Here is a 19,442-nt window from a genome sequence, read left to right on the forward strand (position 1 = left end):
GCACTTTTATTATATCAAGTTCAATAATCTAGACGGACAATTTGCTATAGAAATCTGTACGCGAAATCTTTGAAAATGTTGGTTTGCATCTTATTTTGTTGCCTTGTCATTCAAAGTGAGTAATCTTTCTTTTTCTTTTTTGAAATAGATTTATTAAATTTTTAAATTATTTAAATTGTTGTTTAGATTGTTCATATAATTCAAAGAGTACATTTCTACTGGTATAAAAATGTTGTCTGAAATTTACAATTAACTGGTTATTATTCGAATCCTACAGAAGTACCTAGTATAAAGAAATGATTTTTGTAATGTAGCAGGAAACAAGCTGGAAATGCGTTAAACTTTCATAAACTAGTAATTAAATATTTTTATCAAGGGCCGTATAATTATTCAGAAATTATATTTTGGTATCAGATCACAGTGATTGAATGCTCATTATTATATTTTGTTGGATTTATGATTTTATTTATTTATGGTTGGAAGTAAAAGTAAAAGTGTCCATCCCTGCTATTGTTAACTAAAAAGGTGACATGCCAATGCTACATTGAATGCATAATTTGCGATAAGAAATTGATAAATCAGACATTGAACTGCGATATTTTAAGGTGTAAGTGGACATGATCATCAAAATGACATACCGGACGCTGATTGTAACCAAATATGTATTGCTATTGGGGCTCCTGTATGTGGATCTGACGGAAAGACATACGGTTAGTGCTTTTACATTCATTTGACAAAATACTAGTAATATCAAACATTTTTATTAACATGTTATTAAACATTTCGGTGATAAAGTTTGAAAACGTTAATTTTTATGCAATAGAATATTAAATTCATAAAATGAAGTTCAAGTCATCAAAGTATTTAGTAATTATCATTTCCATTTCTCGAAAAAAATTTTCTGTTATAATTTCCGGAAAAAATATTGGCCAAATGGTTGAGCAATATTTTGCTCCTTTTACTTTTCTTTTTGTTATATTCGTTAGTAAGGGGGTAAAAAGTAGCACCTTTTAAGGTTTGCTACCTTTGAAACAAAAGTTATCACAATCAGTGCAACCAACTTCCAGTGATAAACTGATCTTAACTACTATTAGAAAATAATTAAGCACATGTTTGCCCATATTAACAAGAAAATTATTCATTTCTGAGGCATAATGTACCTTTACCTAACTCTATTTCTTCGAATTCGAAGTTTCATTAAATGAATTTGTAGTTAAGACAAAAAGGACTGAAAAAGATTTGTGAAAAAAATTGATGAAGTAAAGCATGTAGTGGAACATTTAACCATTTTGTGCACTTTTTTTAAATATCATTTTTGTTCTTTTTTATTTAGTTTTTTATTTAATTCATTTGATTTTACAAACATTAAAAAATATTTTATATTCATGAAATATCAATAGAAATACTGTAATAAAAACTTGTTTCTTCTAAAACAGACTTTCGTAAAAAATGATCTTTAAATTATTATTTTAATAAAGCATTTTTTTTGCAAATACAATGTACCTATACCTTGAAAATATATTGAAGAAATTCAGTAACCGCAGTATTCCTAAATATGTCAATCAACGAATATGCATACATACAAATTATGTTCAAATGAACACATGAAATAAATTTATCTTTGAAAAGTGCTTATCCTTTTAAAAAAAACAATGAAGGCCTAGGCATTTCATTAAAGTGTCCCTTTTGTGAATCATGAAACTTCTTTTTCGAATTTGAATAATAAATTCTTGGTTTATTTGACGCTTCTTTATTAGCAGGAAATGGTTCATATCAAACTACGTATGAAAATATACTGATTAATTACTCAGAAATGACATGAACTAGATGTTAAAGTTATAGGTCTGCATAATTCAGAATTATTTGCATATCTACCTGTTATTGTATCGTTAAAAAAGCTGAATGGCAATAACCTGAACACGAATAGACGAGCTGCTACAAATGTTATTCAATTCTACTGCACAGTATGAAATAGCATAAAAGCCAAATAAGAAAATCCTTCTGGCTGAAAAATCAGTCACATAATCTTAGGATAATCAAACATCTAGATATATACTAACACACTTCAAGTTTAAAATCATCAAATCAAATATATTTCAGGAAATTTTTGTGATTTCAACAATGGACAGTGCAAAAACGAGGAACTGAAATTAGCTCATACTGGACCTTGTCGCGTCTAGATGAATGGCAACATAATAATGTTACAAATAAAGATAAAGTCTGCAAAAATCTTAAGTTGTTTGTATCCCCAACTGTTCAACGATGTTTCATTTTAACATCTACTGTTTGATTATACAACTTGAAGTCTAAGTATCTTTTTTAACTAGAGTAATTTAAAGATGTTGACATAACAGGTTGCCCAAAACTTTAGAATTCACAACATCTTATGTCCGATCTTAGAGATACATAATTATGTTGAACCATTTTGTTTTACTGTATGACTTAATCTCATAAACAATTGCTAAAATAAATGTTTTTATATTTTTTTGTTCGATGACAATGTAAAATTTATAAACCTACATTTCAAATGCCAGCTTGCTATTGTAAGCTAAAATGGTTTTACTTTACAAGTGTAAGGTATTTTTTGTTAAAATTCAAGAATTATTCGAAGAATCTTCATATTATCCAAAAGTGTATAAACACCATCAACGGATATATATAAATAAAGGAAGTAGAGATATTTAGAAAATTCCATTGTCATGCTTCCTAAGAAATCCACTGATAATGTGTGTTATCCAAGAAATGCACCACAATTTGCTGTTTTATGTTTCCTTTGAATTTATTATAAGCGGCTTCTCATTTAGTCTTCTTTTATAGGACCAACTAACTTAGAGGATTGTGCTGTTATCATCTTACTTCATTTAGTCTCTACAGAGATATACCTAGGGGGGGGGGGGGGGGGGGGGGGGGGGGGGGGGGGGGGGGGGGGGGGGGGGGGGGGGGGGGGGGGGGGGGGGGGGGGGGGGGGGGGGGGGGGGGGGGGGGGGGGGGGGGGGGGGGGGGGGGGGGGGGGGGGGTTATTTAGTTTTTTATAAAAAAACAAGTAAAGGTTTGTGTTTTCCTTTTTTTTTTTTTAAAAAAATTTTAAAGGGCCAATTTTTAAATCTTAAATTGTACTGACAATATGAGATAGAATTGCAAAGATGTAAAATTTATAAATTTATTAATTTCATTTTGATATTTTAATAAAAATCATATGCTTCATACAGATTGTCCATCACAAGAACCATCATAAGCCACCTTAAGGTTTCCATCACGGCAATGAGCGGAGTGAAACTCACACATGTTACCTGTAACATTATTAAGGAAGATTATCGCTTCGTCTAATTTCTGTAGAACAGCACGGATGAACATTAACATTTACTAAGGAAAAAAATAAAGGATTTTAATGACACGAGTCATGCTGAAAGAAAAATTATCAATGATATGTTATACTAAAAAGTAAATATTCGTCTTTCACTTGGCCCACCACGCCCTACCATCATGTTTTTCCGTGAAAGTAATCATTGCAAATAATATAGACAACAATGTTACTTCAATAGGTGTAGGATAAACATTTTTAAGAGTGATCCTTTACATGCACCTCGAAATGAATTATTTCATTTTTGCAGTAGTTATTCATATGATTCTTTCTATCAATGTCTACATACAGACGAATATTATGTTCAAATGGGCTCTAGAAATGTGTCTTTGTAATACTAAAATTACACATCCTTGGTTTTATAAAAGTGTTTTCCTTTTAGTAAATCAAAAAACTTTAAGTCTAATTGAAATGACTGTTTGGTTTATTTGACATCTTAAAATCATTCCTCGAAAGCAGGAAATAGTTTATATCAAATTATCCTCGAGTGACCATTTTCGACGCCATTAAAGATTGTTTTGGATGCGTCTATAATCAAAGCACAAAAGGCGCTGAATTTTTTTGGGTCCCAGAATGTCAGAAAGGTGAAGGTTGTGAGATCATAAACCAATTTGTTTGTACATGTATAGTGTCACCAATACTGATTCCAGTTTTATTGCTATAAGACTAATTGCAACACTGATATTCAATTCAATGTTTATTTGGCTTAAACAATTAAAATAATATAATTAAAAAAAAAAGAACATATGTTGCCTGAACTCCAGACCTCTCGATTCCAAAGCGAGCACGTGTAAACCCCTCGACCACAGTTTGTTCTAAGATAACAGCTTAAAGAATAACATATTATTCTAAATTAGAGTTTGTAACCCTTATTAATTTCGATATATTTGTTCACGGTTAATCTGTTGTTTAACACTGAAGTAATTTATCATGGAGCTGAATATAAGCATGTATATCTATAAGAATAACACAATATTAGTAATCTTCGACCAATCGGGAACTATTTTTTCGTTAACGTAAAAAAAATCGACAACACGTACAGGTTGCTTTAGGGTGAAAAATGCGCCCAAACAACACTATTGGGTAATTTTACTGCCACGTGACCTGAGAATAAGGAAATGAGGTCAGCAGACAGGGAGGTATTTTCCATCCCATTTTTGCAAGGAAAACATGACATAGTAAAGTGAGGGTCAAAATTGCATTAGTGAAATCATACAAAAATCTCTTGAATAAGGTATAACATGCTAAATCTTACCTTTGGATGTCTTACTTACTAAATATTGTTACCTAACCAAAGGAAGGAATCTCCTATAGCGTAGTACAGTAATGATGTAAGCGGCCGCTTATATCAATTATGAGGCAAAATATAAATGTCGTTGAAATAGAGCAGCGTAAAAAACGGGTCACTCGACGATGTATAGATTGATTGGTTAATTACTCAGAAATAACATATACTAGTACTTAATGTAAATGTTCTAGGTCTACATATTTAAAAATAATTATTTGCATCCCTGCGTGTTTATGTATGTCTCAAAAACAATAAGATGACAATAATAAGAATCAAACTAGACGAAATTGCAATAGAATTTTAAACATGTAAAGATATAGTATACATATATTATATATACAGATACTTTCTATACATTCTCTCTTTAAAGGCAGCGTTAACATCTTAAGCGCTTACACAGAGAAGATATGTTACAATTAAATACACATTCTACACGCTACAGATAAAAGTATGCGTGCAAAGCGTCATTAAAAAGCTGGCGTTCTTTTTGAAGAAAAGACCAAATTTATTTGACCAGAAATTTGGCACATAGTATGTACAGATGATTTCACCAAACATTTCAACATGCAATCATTTCCATATTATCAGTTTTACAAAACATCATAACATCTTCTATATTGGTAATTTCAAGTTTAAAATTTTTTCAACTTTTTTTTATTCAGGACATGCTTGTGAATTCAACATTGGACAGTGTAAAAATGAAGAACTGAAATTGTCTCATACTGGACCTTGTCCTGTTCAGCTGAATGGATACAAATAAAGATAAATTCAGCGATTCTTTAGTTGTTTATAAAAGTTGCATCTTTCTAATTATCAACGAAATGTTTCATTTGTAACATGTTCTTATTGGACATAAAATGTAAGGACTATGGCGTTGAATTTAGAGTAAGATGCTGAACAAAACTTCAGAACTGACAGCGTGATATGTTCGATCATACAGTTTTTGTTTTACTATCTCTACGATATCATTTAATAAACAACTGCTGGAATTAAAACAGAGAGTGTAATCTTGATAATGTAAACTGAATGTATATATTTGACATCCAAAGGAAAATAAAGTCTATTACGGTAAAAGTTTGATTGAAAATAATTTTGACAATTATAGTCAATAAAATTCTCACTGATGTACAATTATAAAAAAAAATCGAATTAATGTCAACAGAAATAGACATTTTGTAATTTCGGTTTCTACAACCATGAAAATAGGTAAATAAATAATGTACTGTTTACATTTATATCTATAAATTAACTTAATTTAGGTGGACTTTTACTCAATATATTGGAACAAACTTGGTGAACATCTCTCTGCATTAAATTACTATTTGTTTCTGAGCGTAGACCGAAGTACTGTATACGTTTTATGTATTATTATTATTATTATTATTATTATTATTATTGTGTTCCAAAAATAATAATATTATTATTATTATTATTATTATTATTGTGTTCCATGTTCTCATCTCAAGTTTGACTTTGGTTTTGGTAATATTTTATTTGTATTCATTTTCATAACTCATGTAATTTGAATATTATATATTATATATATGCTCGGTGCCGGAATGAACCATATGGCCGAGATACATTAGTGTCCATGACGGTCCGCATCTGATGCCACCTTTTTTTCATGTCGATCTTTCCGCAAATCATGTCGTGCATACGTGTAAGTACCTGGAGAAGACGACAGCAGCATCCAGACATCTTTCTTTCAAAACGACCCTTTGCAGGACCTCGACCTCCCGAGTTAATCACTACAGGTCTAACAATCATCCCTGAGACTTAAGATGACTTGACCTTGACTTTGTATGCGACATGCATGCCTCAAAGTGAATCTGAAGAAGGTTTAAAAGTTCAAGCGGATATACATTTTATAACAATCAATGCAATGATAATTAATAAGTGATAAAATTAGCAAATTATATGCAGAGAGTTTGATCATACTTTAATTGCACGATTATCAAGTTAATTGCGACATTCGAGAAGGAAAGCTTGCAATTGTAATTTAAACGCGAAACACTTAACACTTGACAATGTTGGTGAATATCTTTATTTGTTGTCTTGTGATTCAATGTGAGTATTTTTCGTTTATGGTGCATGTAAATTTATTGAATTTTGTTGTTTTGATTTATCTTTGACATGAACTTTATCTATGATATTAAGTTATTTCGTAACTTACCATTGTAATTTGTTTATATATGATTATACATATCTGGTATTCTTATTTTTAGTTAGTCATATCTTAATTTGTTTCACCAATACTCGTTTAAGCGAAAATGAACACTGCATGTTAATATTTTAAGGTGTATACGGACGCAACCAAGAAACTAACATATCATATGATGACTGTACAGGGTTTTGTCCTGAAAATTGGGATCCTGTATGTGGATCCGACGGGAATACTTATGGTGAGTGTTTTGTCATATATAGTGGCAGGAGTTGGGAGGTACATGGTGTACAAGAATAAGGTGTCTCATCAGTCAGGCTGGCCCTTTCAGTAGGGTTGACACTATAATAAACAAGACCAAGACCGTTAAAAAAATCTTTGTATAAATTTCTTTGTAATGCGAAATATTGAAAATGAATGTCTTAGAACACGTGTTACTTTCATAACGAATTAAAAGTTCCAAACTTAATATAGAATGTTCCATAAAACTAACTAGAAACATTTTAATGCCTTGAGACTTTGATCTAAATATTTTTTGTTGTTGTTTTTTTATTTGGAATAAAATAAAATTAATTTGTAAGTTTCGTGAAAATATTTGGAAAATAACATATTATCTTCATCAAGATAATTGCAACAATATTGATGACGTCAAAAACGTAGTAAAAACCATTAAAAAGGAATTTTCCTGTATGTCTAATATTTATTATAATTAGTTTGTAAATACATTTTTTGTTTATGTCATTTAGAGATTTTCTTTTTAATTTGGAAATTCAATGAAAAAAGATGTTAAAAAGTTAAAACATTGTTTTTCGCCACATACATGATTTTTTATATTTGTATACATGTAAGAATAACGAGATTTGTGCATTTTTTTATAACTTTTGGTTTAATTGCACCTTCTTTTATATGATAACAAATCATTGCAGACAAAAGTAAATGCTATATCGATGTCAAAACAGATTGATTTAAAATATTACTTGAAGTGACAGAAAGACGAAATGAAAATATTAAGATCTACATATTTTAACATTATTAGCATTAAATGTTCTGCATGTCATGTATCCTTCATAAATAAATAATTAATTTGAATCACCGGTGACGAACTCGGTATAAATTTGAATTTTTTCAGAGGTTTCGAAGTAGCATGTCTTCAGATTTATGCTAATGTTCATGGTGATTTGAAAAATGTATTTAAAAGTAGAATATTGTGAAAGGAGCAAAGAAAAACAGCACTTGCAATCCACATTAGCTCTTACTGCTAAGTAAAATATGGTTATTTACGTGAATACTGCAAAATCAGTCATTGATTACACATAACATGTAAATTATTAGTTGAATATTAAATCCTTTTACTTTTCTTAACAGCTTAATTAATTTTTCTCATGTTTGATTATTGAAATACTTTATTTTTGACTCATGTGGAGACATTAAATAATAACAATTACTAAAAGCAAAATAAAACTATCCACTGAACAGTTAAGTTAATTCATTAGTAATATAAAGTTCAAAACGTATCAACTTTTTTCAGGAAATGCTTGTGAATTCAACATTGGACAGTGCAAATATGAGGAACTGAAATTAGCTGGTATTGGACCTTGTGTTTAGAAGCATCGAATCGTCATTTTGTTAAAATAAAGATGAAGTCTGCAAATCTTAAGTTGTTAAAAAAGTCATATCCTCAGTTAAACCAGATGTTACACTGTGTCCATTCATGAAAACTGCTTCAACTTTCGAATGAATACTATTGTTTCTATAACTATTAAGGTGCTGACGATAAAGGTTGTCCAAAATTTCAGAATTGACACCGTGATATGTTCAATCATTGGTGACATCCGTTTTTTCCTTACTTAACGACAACAGAAAATGCAATGGGGGATGTTACACTTTCCAGCCCTGTCCGTGAACGGGCTCAATGAAACCGAGCCTGCAACATTTTCAATTTTGTCGTTTTTTTACCCCATTACCCCATGAGCATTTTGTGAAAAATGGCTGTTTTCATTGAAAAGTCTCCCGTTACAAGTTCAAGTTGCTATAAAACTATAAAAACTGCTTCAATACTAATCAAACTTGGCACAAATGTTGACTGGACCTTTGCCTTTGTAACAACATGCTCAGTCTGAAATTTCCTGTTACCATGGCAACTAGGGGGCATCTCAAAATTGCCAAAAATTACTATTTTGCGTTGATTTTTTCCATCAAAATGGATTTCAAAGTGCTGCCACTTCTCAATGGATTGAGATAGAGTCAAAGGCTTTTCAGCATTGATTACACGTTACCTTATGATCGACCTGGGGCCATTTTTAGCTTCCCACAAGTCCAAAATTTTCTTGGCGATGAGGGGGACTCCCCCCCCTTCAAAATCCCCCAAACAGAGAAAGAAGGGGGCACATCCCCTTCTGGCAACCCCCTGATGTATCTTTTGGATGGGGGGGGCCGCGCCGAAAAAGTGGTCAATTTTTTTTAAACAACATTTATCAAACAAAACAAGTGTTTGGGGGCCTAAATAAGGCATTTTTTCACCATTTGAGAAAGGAAAAAAGGGGTAGGGGTGAAAAGGCGTAGAAAGGCGTATAATATCTGGTAATGGGTTAAAACAGAAAATGATGAAAATACCTGAAATTACCTAAAAAACGCGTATTTTTTCCATGTTAAACATGGCCTAGCATATAATTTTGAAGAAAAAATTGCCCTTTTTGTAGATTTTTTTTTTTCATTAAACCCATTACCCATGAGCATTTTTGTGAAAAAATGGCTGTTTTCATTGAAATCTCCGTTACAAGTTCAAAGTTGCTATAAAACTATAAAAACTGCTTCAATACTAATCAAACTTGGCAAAATGTTGACTGGACCTTTGCCTTTGTAACAACATGCTTCAGTCTGAAATTTCCTGTTACCATGGCAACTAGGGGACATCTCAATTGCCAAAAATTACTATTTTGCGTTGATTTTTTTCCATCAAAATGGATTTCAAAGTGCTGCCACTTCTCAATGGATTGAGATAGAGTCAAAGCGCTTTTCAAGCATTGGTTACACGTTACCTTATAATCGACCTGGGGCCATTTTAGCTTTCCCACAAGTCCCAAAATTTTCTTGGCGATGAGGGGGGACTCCGCCCCCCTTCAAACCCCCCAAACAGAAAAGAAGGGGGCACATCCCCCTTCTGGCAAACCCCCTGATGTATCTTTGGATGGGGGGGTCCGCGCCGAAAAAGCGGTCAATTTTTTAAACAACATTTCTCAAACAAAAACAAGTGTTTGGGGGCCTAAATAAGGCATTTTTTCACCATTTGAGAAAGGAAAAAGGGGTAGGGGTGAAAAAGGCGTAGAAAGGCGTATATATCTGGTAATGGGTTAATAGCATTTTCATGGCTTGGAAAAAGCAGCATGATTAACTGCGGAATGACATTAATTTTGCCAGTATTAAAAACTATTGCAAAGTAAATAAAAACATTCTCATGCATATGCTAGTCTTATTGTACCAATTTTTTTCAATTTATTGCATAGAACATTGGATATTTACATTTTTGTCCATTCGACGAATAATATTTTCTTACCTCCATAAACAAATAATGGACTGCTTCTCTTATTGATTTCTTATAAAAAGGAATCTTTTTCAGACAACCAGACTAAAAAGCACTAAAAATGATGACGTGTCAAATTCAGCTTAAAACACGTTGTCCATCTATTTAAAGAGGTAATGTTTTGCATTGGACAACACTGCATCAGCGTGGGGATCGTATGGTTATAATATATTCCAGATAGTTGTAGTTTGTAATTTCAATTGCTTTACTACTCTTTTTACTTTACTTCTATTACCTGCACAAACGTATTTTTGAATTTACACTCCCGTTAAAAAAGACACACAGCGAATAGAACGACGAAACCACTGCGCTGAATAGATATCTACCAGTGCGACGTTACTGAATTTAGTTGCTATGTGTGAGAACGCTTCCCCGAAATGCACTCACTTGGCCTAAAAAGCAACAACAACAACAACAACAAAAAAATATTATTAAAGAAATAACTACACCATACATAATATGACGCGAATTTAGTGGTCTAGTATATTTTAGTATTTGAACGGGTCAAAAAAGTACTATCATGTATTCCTACTTTTATGACTAATCATTTCTTTTTTCAGGTAACATTTGACTTATTCCTTTACATTCAACAAATTCCTTTGCAGCCATTTACGCTTTTGTAAAACCTCACTCGTGGGTGTTTTTTAGGGATTTCCTTTTTCTCTATTTGGTGAAACATATGAAGAGATATTTATAAACAATGAAAAATAAAATAAACAACACAGAATTCCTAAAGAAATTGACGGTTTATGTCAAAATTATATCCATCATTTAAACAGAATTGCTATGTAAGAAAGGTCACATGTGTCAATTGCTTGACCCACAATGCTCACATGTTTCTATTGTGACAGTTAACGTTTTATAAAATACAGAAAAAAAATCCCTAAAGAACACCTAAAACGACAAAAATTAAAATGTTGCAAGCTCGGTTTGATTGATCCTGTTCATGGCAGTACTAGAAAGTGTAAGTTACCGACCGTCCAAGCCCCCTAGCACCGGCTTAAGCTAAATTCAGAAATTAAACATGAAAATGGTAAGATTTTGAATTAAATAACAACCCGAGATATATACGGCGAATATCATGGAACCTCCAATGTGACACATTCGTGTCATTCCATGAGACAAAGAAAACAATAGGCGGAACTAAATAAAAAGTGATTTTGAAAGGGGGTCATAGTAATGAAGCCGGCATATCACAGATAAAACGTCAAAAGACAAATTTAAAAGACAGGCACCATATTCTAAGAGTGATTATACAGAATTGGAATAGGAATACTGGAACAACCTAACTGTAAAAGGTTAAATTATAAGGACCTAAAGATTCAACAAACATGCACACACAACAATGATGCCGTGCTAAACGATCTTAAAGGATTGAACTTTTTGCGTATTTGATAAGAATAACTAAAGAACGCCCAGAACGAAATTGAAATGAAGCCACCCATATTATCAGTAACGTTATTTTGCAAAATCTGAGATAGCCCTGTTAAGTAAATTACTCGCATATGCTACAATTACTCATATATTTATTTTTTGGGGGCCAAAAATAGTCAAATGTGTTTATTTTTGTTATAGACACTATTATGAATTTGATAAAAACATTTTAATTTGATAAACGTGTGGTAATTTTAGGCATATTTAAGAACTTGTTAACCAAACAAAATGTATATATGTTGGCAATCTGTTTAAAAACTTTATCTTGTGCGTTTATATCAGAAACAGAATATGAACATCCATAGAAAGTAATGTCAAACATTGCCAATACCAGGAAAGAAATCTTGAAACCTTACACACCACACTAAAAAGTAATTGGTTAAGTCCTGGATACAGTGTCATTTTCATTATTCAGTTCAATCTGGTACCAAAGGCTAACACAGGAAGATTAAGCTATTAACAACACCAAACAAGTTAATAATATAACTGTAGATCTCATATAGGTGCAGAATAGTTCTGGATGCTCATTGCTGAAGCAGATTATTTTCTGTCAAACTTGCAACATTTTCAATTTTGCCGTGTTGGGCTTTCTTTAGGGATTCTGTATATATCTATTTTAAGACCACATCCGTGTTATTTGTGCCGTGTGGCGGCTGTAAAAAGTCTCCCCGTACATTTAATCAATGATGTTATATTTTCGATCCTTGAAGATCGTTCAGCACGACATTATTGTTGTGCTTGTGGTATTTTAGTTTCAACTTTTCGGCATTTTCTAGTTGGGTGGTTCCAATATTCATACTTTAATAATGTTGAATCACCCTTAGGATATGTTGCCTGCTTTTTAAATTTGTCTTTTGACGTCTTATCTGTGATACGCAGGCTTCATAATCTCTGATCCCCTTTCAAAATTCCATTTTATTTAGTTCCGCCCATTGTTTTTTCGTTTAGGGCACACGCTTTTTATTACTTGGGGACTATACCGCGCTTTTCATGGAATGGCACGGAAGTGTCACATTGAAGGTTCCATGATAACCGCCGTATGAACACATCTGCGGATGTTTCTAAATTCAAAATTTTACTATTTCACGTTTAAATGTTGAATTCTGCTTAAGCCGGTGCTAGGGGGCGTGGACGGTAGTTTGCACGTTACAGTACCGTCCATGAATAGGCTCAATCAAACCGAGCCTGCAACATTTTCAATTTTGCCGTGTTGGGCTTTCTTTAGGGATTCTGTATATATCTATTCTATTGGTATAGCCCCAGCTTATAACAGAGATATTTTACTTCTAAGTTAAAGCATTCTTGTGTATAATAAGGTCGCCTTTAATTCCTAAACTCTAAGGTTTTGGTTCAAAACCATTTTGCTTTTAAGGTTGTTCATTATGGATTAGGCTGTTATTCAATATGACTCAAGCTAACACTTAACCTGTTTTAAAACTTGCTTTAAAACAGTATATATTTTAGATAAACTCCGTTAGATCACATCATATACTTATTAATATTTTATGCAGGCAGATGCCGTTGCAAGAATATAGTATTTTATAATTACTTTGATAAATGCGAAAATCAAAATAATTATCATTGCTCCTTAGGTCATACAAACAACATTTAATATGGACGTTTTTCTGGTTTGTAGTATTCTTGGGGATAGTATGTATTTTATTTTATATTGTATATGTTCTCGTGCTTCATGGTGCGTTATCCTTGTTTCACTACATGGTGTTATAATATGAGTTATATTACACATTGTCGAGTACAATAAACAGTCATCAAACCAATATAGACGAGAAGCTACCAGACACAGAAAAGTATTGTATGTTTGAGATCATACCTATAGATAACTTTTTGTCTTGTCGAATATTTAACAATATCTTTTGTTTTAAAATGGTGAAAATTAGATATATAAATGTGTTGGTACAACAGGAAATTACAGTATACGAATAACTATACGAGTATAACAAAATATAAACACAATCAGTTTTGTGCTACTTTCCTTTATTAATTGAGATCTTTTTTGATGATTTAAAGGCAAAAAATAAGTTAGCAAACCGTTTTATTTCCGATTTCATTAGTTTGAACGTTAAACTGCCTGATATAACAACTGAATGTGTAATAAATAAGTGATAAAATCAGCCAAATTATATTCATACAGTTTGACGTCACTTTCATCCACTTTTATATGCAACAATCTAGACGGTTAACTTTCTGTAGTAATCTGAACGCGCAATCTTTGACAATGTTGGTTAGAATGTTATTTTGTTGTCTTCTCATTCAAAGTGAGTAAATTTTCTTTCTTTTTGTAATAGATTAATTTATTTTTTATTCTTATATCAAAAATAAACAAGTTACTGTTTGACATACCTGAATTAAAATTTGTTTAGATATTCCAAACGGTACAAAGCCAACAGTATGTTATGATTGTCTGAAAGCTGCAAGTGTTTGATGATGCTTGTAATGTTTCACGAAGGCGAACTGCAAATGCGCTAAATTTTCATAACCGTAAAATTATTAAGAAAGTATATACAACGTATATGTCAGAAATGCTATGTTTTTTTTTTTAATAATGACCATAGTGATATAAAATCATTGTGACTGAATGCTCATTTTTATATTTTGTTTTCATTTCTATTATCCTTGACATTTTTGATAAGACATTAATGACAATAAATGATGAAACAGACATTGAACTTTGATATTTTAAGGTGTATGTGGACATGACCATCAAAATGACATAACGGACGCCGATTGTGACCATGCATGTATTGCTCTTTGGGCTCCTGTTTGTGGATCCGACGGAAAGACATACGGTTAGTATTTTGCCATTCACGTTTTAAATCTTATCGTGAAACTATCAACGATATGAAATTTGACAATAATATCATCAAAGGATGATAATATTTCAAATGCTAGTAGTTTTATTAAACATTCCGGTGCAAGGTTTGAAAATGATTATATTGATGCATCCATCTAACAATGTAATATCAAATGTTATTAAAGTTATTATCTTTTGCTCCGTTTACTTTTTGCTTGGCAATCAATAGTAATAAAGAATTAGTAGTTTGTACAGAAGTAAAAATACCACTTTTTATGACAATTTTTTATAAAAATCAGCGCTACTTATGCCCAGTGATAAGAATATTAACTGCTTTGAGGCTATTATTAGCCCGTTCTATAAAAGAAGAAAAAATATTCATTTTTGAAGCATAATGTGCTTTTACCAAAGTCTTACAATTCTTCGAATTCGAAGTTTAATGAAATGAATTTGTAGTTTAGAGAAAAGGAAGATAACTATTTGCAAACTGAAACAAGATAATTATGTGAAATACAATTAATGAAGTCAAAAAGGTACTGGACAAATCAAAAACATTTGTGTGTGCATTTTTGTTTCTTCATTTTTATGTAGATTTTTTAATTCATTTGTTTTACATACATTTGTAAATATTTTATATACATGAAATATCAGTAGAAACACTGTAATGAAAATATGTTTGTTTTTCAATAGCTGTTAAAAAACATTTTTTAACTGATTTTAAATTATTATTTTTAAAAAGCATTATTTCCAAGTACTTGCACCTTGAAAATATATCGATGAAATTTTGTAACCGCAGTATTCCTAAATATGTTTATGTTTATCAACAGACAAATTATGTAAATAAATTTATCTTTGAAAAGTTTTATATCCTTTTCAAATTATACAATGAAGGCCTAGACATATCATTAAAGTGTCCCTTTTGTGAATCATGAAACTTCTCTTTCAAATTTGAATAAGTTCTTGGTTTATTTGACACTTTATTGCCTAATTCAAAGCAGGAAATATATCAAACTACGTATGGAAATAGACTGATTAATTACTCAGAAATGACATGAACTAGATGTTAAAGTTATAGGTCTGCATAATTCAAAATTATTTGCTTTTCTACCTGTTGTGGTAACTTAAAAAAGCCGGATGGCAATAAATTGAACAAAAATAGACAAGTTGCTACAGACTCTATAAAAATCAAATTCTAATGCACAGTATGAAATAGCGAAAAACGCAAAATAAGTTAAATCCTTCTGGCTGCAAATTGAGTCGTATATTCTTAATTTCATCAAATATCTTATTACAATATCGTTAGAAACTTAAAAACATTTCAACTTTTTTCAGGAAATGCTTGTGAATTCAACGTTGGACGGTGCAAAAACGAAGAACTGAAATTAGCTCATACTGGATCTTGTCGTGTTTAGATGAATGGAAACATAATAGTGTTACAAATAAAGATAAAGTCTGCAGAAATCTTATGTTGTTTGTAAAAGTTATATCTCCAAATGTTCAACGAGATCTTTCATTTTTAATATCTAATGTTTGAACATACAAGTATAAGTATTATTGTTTTTTTATGAGAGCAAGATGTTGACATAACATAACAGGCTGCTCAAAACTTTGGAATTGCATATGTCCGATCATATGTGATTTGATTTTTACGTCGATCCGTTTTTACTTTACTTTACGACACCATTTTATTTACAATTGAAATAACTGTGATAAATATTGTGCTACGGAAAAATAATATAAACCCCTATTTCCAAAGCCAGCTTGCTTAAGTGTCAGATATTCATTGTTAAAATTCAAGATCAAGTAACTTGCTTATACAAAAAATCTTTAATACGGAGATATAACCATATACGATTATACATAAATAAAGAAAGTACTGATATTTAGACTCCAAAATGTCAATACTTCCATCGTCATGTTTCCTAAGAAATACGCTGATCACGTGTTATCTGCACTGCAGATGTTTTGTTTTATATGTCTTCTGAAACTATTTTAAGCGGCTTCTCATTTAGTCTACTTTTTATAGGACCAACATACTTAGAAGATTCTGATGCTATTATCAACTTGCTTTGTTTAGTTTCTAGACAGAAACTTTTACAAGTGCTAATATTAAATTTACATTGTGCTGACAATATGATATAGAATTGCAGTAATGTATAATTTATTATTTTATTTATTTCATTTTAATATCTTTAATCGAAGACAAAGGGATCATACAGATTGTCCATCGCAAGAACCATCATGGGCCACCTTAAGGTTTCCATCACGGCAATGGGCGGAATGGAACTCACACATGTTACCTGTAACATTATTTAGAAAATCTGTTACAGTATGAAACATAATTAAGATTTAACGACTCAAGTCATGCTAAAAGAAAAAATATTAACGATTTTTATAATCAGTGCAGGTATCTCAGTTATGAAATGACTAGCAATTGACACAAGTTGAAAAACAATCTACTGAATGCACATATTCATTTAAACCAAATAAAATGTGAACTTTGTCCTGATAAGAGTTCAGATAACCAACAAGAAGAAACAATTTGCAATATAACACGAGTAAAACATTTTACCATATGTTTTGCCATCCGAGCCGCATAAGGGCATCCAATTGGCCGGACAAATCAAAGGACAAAAATCCCCAGTTTGGCGGTCTTCAATTGATGCCCCGAATATATCTAAAACAACAAATGACATTACGTAATTAAAATCGAGTCATGTTCTTAATCAAAAAGTGAAAACGTTAAATGAAATTGATACTAGTCCCATATAAATTCATATAAAAGCGAGAAAATATAAAATAAACTTACATCCGATCATGAAAAAGAAAACAAATATTTTTGAAATCATTTTGGAGCAGAGACACGTAACAATAAAATTGTAAATGGTTTGCAGGAGCTATCTACTGATAAGAGCTACTCGTTATAGGTCATAATGACCTAAATTTTGCTGTTAAGTACTGATAATGTTAAGTTTACTCATTGTATTTCATTTATTATTGAAATGCTGACTTATATAGATGTGAAAATTGTTATACTACTTTCAGTAATTAACCCTTCAAATGCTTCACTCAGAATTCCTTAACCATTTGTTGTTAATAGAAAACGAACAGGTAATGCAGAAAATATTTAACAAGGTTTTATTTATTCGCACTTTCACAAAATAACAAAAATGAAAATAGAACACATACCGTTATGCAACAGGACATATCTTATAATTGTTATAGCATTTCATACTATAATAAACGCTCTCCAAACGTAAAAGAAAAGTTAAAGCTGTGCACCTCGATCTTCAGCTGCTTGGCAGTTTTTCATTCAAGCATAAGCGTTACTGCACCAGTTAGTCATTCTATTCTTTAAAATTCACAGTACAGCAACTGCGTTGGTCCAATTTGCCGGTAAGTGATGGTGACACTTTTAAAATTAAGTTAGAAATAATAAATAAAGTAACTTTTACTCCACGATATTGTCAAAGTTGACAGGCAAGTTACAGAGAGAGGAACCAATTTAATTAAAATCAGTTCTAAATAACACTCCGCATTTTGATCTTACCGTGACCAAATACGAAATCGTTTCTGGTGACCTTTCAGACAGCCAATCATCGGCGAGCTTTCATAATTTTTAAAGCGACGTGGTGTTTAATTTTAACACTTGGAAAAACCAATACTGAGAAGGACATTTTGACGATTTCGAGAACAAACATAGCGTTGTCCATATAGCCGACAGGTAAACTGGCAAAACAATCTTTCCCATTAAAAGTTGTTAAAAACTATTTTAAATGTTTTTTTTGTTGTTGTTGTTGTTTTTTTCCTTAAAACTTCTTCTAATGCCTATGTAAAAACCGGTTTGATTGCATGGCTAAAAAAGCTTTCCCGGGAAATCCGAATTATAAAGATAGCGAAACATACACGATCGTCATCAGATCCATATAAAATAAATAAGTAGATCTGAACCTTAGTCAGATTGAGAGAGGTACATAAATAAAACTACAAGGTCCTTCAGAATATAACTGTCTATATTTTGTTCTATCGAAATGTCTCGTGATAATACGGGGAGTGTTCAAATGTGAATACAACTAGGCCAGTATCTCGCTTTTAACCATGTTTTGCACGAACTATGTACATGTATCGCATAGATGGTTGTGTAAGTTCTCAATTGATACAAAACATGTGTCTAGCCTTGACAATAGCTTCTCGTGTATACTAAAGCTAAAATTGTTTGGGAAAGGTCTCCTTTCACTGAAAAAATACGGTCCTATAACAAGAACCGCTGTATTCTTGGTATACAGGCGAAAGACATATTTAATGAAATATGACGTGTTTATTGGAACAATGAACTTTCTTTTTCGTTTATCACACGGTGGTGTTAGAAATTTTTAAGTGGTGTGATTTCAGTTAAAGATGCACCTAATGCCCGCCGTCCGAAAACTGCAACTTAGCAAAAAATGTTTGAAGAAGTAAAAGATTTGATTGCTTCTGATGTATGATTCACAACTAGTATAAAGCTAAATGCGTTAGTATCTTTGTAGGAGCCCGTCACACAATTCTTAGAATAAGAAGGATAAGTGCAAAATGGATACTCCATCTTCTTACAAAAAGCCTTGCTCGGATAAGAATCTCCAAATAATTGTTGAAACAGTTCCTAAATACAACAATTGATCTGTTGCAAATATCAGGTTCACTTTCATGAGCCCAAGCGAAAGATACATAACAAAATATAGGCAACCAAAGGAAGTCAAAGACCTTGCATAGCAAAACGCATCATGAGCGTCAAGAAGGTCACGTATGTAATTTGCTTTACCAATCAAT

At 31.8% G+C, this 19,442-nt stretch overlaps 2 protein-coding genes across 5 annotated transcripts; both read left to right on the plus strand.

The window, feature by feature from the left end:
• On the plus strand, positions 1-5,856 carry LOC132713196 (PI-actitoxin-Avd5a-like). Of its 2 annotated transcripts, none has more exons than XR_009623428.1 (3): positions 1-115; positions 606-710; positions 2,101-2,461. XR_009623428.1 is itself a non-coding variant. In XM_060695719.1 (3 exons), the coding sequence occupies exons 1-3, from the start codon at positions 76-78 to the stop codon at positions 5,407-5,409; spliced, it is 243 nt and encodes an 80-aa protein (XP_060551702.1). In that variant the 5' UTR covers positions 1-75; the 3' UTR covers positions 5,410-5,856. The 2 variants fall into 2 exon arrangements, 1 of the variants encoding a protein (XP_060551702.1); XM_060695719.1 differs by lacking the exon at positions 2,101-2,461 and adding an exon at positions 5,312-5,856.
• Positions 5,857-6,561: 705 nt separating this feature from the next.
• Positions 6,562-16,501, plus strand: LOC132715059 (four-domain proteases inhibitor-like). Of its 3 annotated transcripts, XM_060698067.1 has the most exons (4): positions 6,562-6,716; positions 6,947-7,051; positions 14,527-14,631; positions 15,969-16,501. In XM_060698067.1, exons 1-4 carry the CDS (start codon positions 6,677-6,679, stop codon positions 16,046-16,048), a joined length of 330 nt encoding a protein of 109 aa, XP_060554050.1. In that variant the 5' UTR covers positions 6,562-6,676; the 3' UTR covers positions 16,049-16,501. The 3 variants fall into 3 exon arrangements, 1 of the variants encoding a protein (XP_060554050.1); XR_009623655.1 differs by lacking the exons at positions 14,527-14,631; positions 15,969-16,501 and adding an exon at positions 8,339-8,461; XR_009623648.1 differs by lacking the exons at positions 6,562-6,716; positions 6,947-7,051 and adding an exon at positions 13,948-14,100 and having other exon boundaries at positions 15,969-16,491.
• Positions 16,502-19,442: the final 2,941 nt, after the last annotated feature.

Source organism: Ruditapes philippinarum, unplaced genomic scaffold, assembly GCF_026571515.1.
Source record: "Ruditapes philippinarum isolate M1 unplaced genomic scaffold, ASM2657151v2 ctg167_1_1_1_1, whole genome shotgun sequence".
Taxonomy (NCBI): Eukaryota; Metazoa; Mollusca; class Bivalvia; order Venerida; family Veneridae; genus Ruditapes; species Ruditapes philippinarum.

Bases quoted from the DNA above. Each gene is read 5' to 3' on its own strand.
- LOC132713196 (XM_060695719.1), top strand. From the start codon at position 76: ATGTTGGTTTGCATCTTATTTTGTTGCCTTGTCATTCAAA. The intron at 116-605 runs GTGAGTAATCTT...CGATATTTTAAG, and splicing joins TTGTTGCCTTGTCATTCAAA to GTGTAAGTGGACATGATCAT. The intron at 711-5,311 runs GTTAGTGCTTTT...TTTTTTATTCAG, and splicing joins ATCTGACGGAAAGACATACG to GACATGCTTGTGAATTCAAC.
- LOC132715059 (XM_060698067.1), top strand. From the start codon at position 6,677: ATGTTGGTGAATATCTTTATTTGTTGTCTTGTGATTCAAT. The intron at 6,717-6,946 runs GTGAGTATTTTT...TAATATTTTAAG, and splicing joins TTGTTGTCTTGTGATTCAAT to GTGTATACGGACGCAACCAA. The intron at 14,632-15,968 runs GTTAGTATTTTG...AACTTTTTTCAG, and splicing joins ATCCGACGGAAAGACATACG to GAAATGCTTGTGAATTCAAC.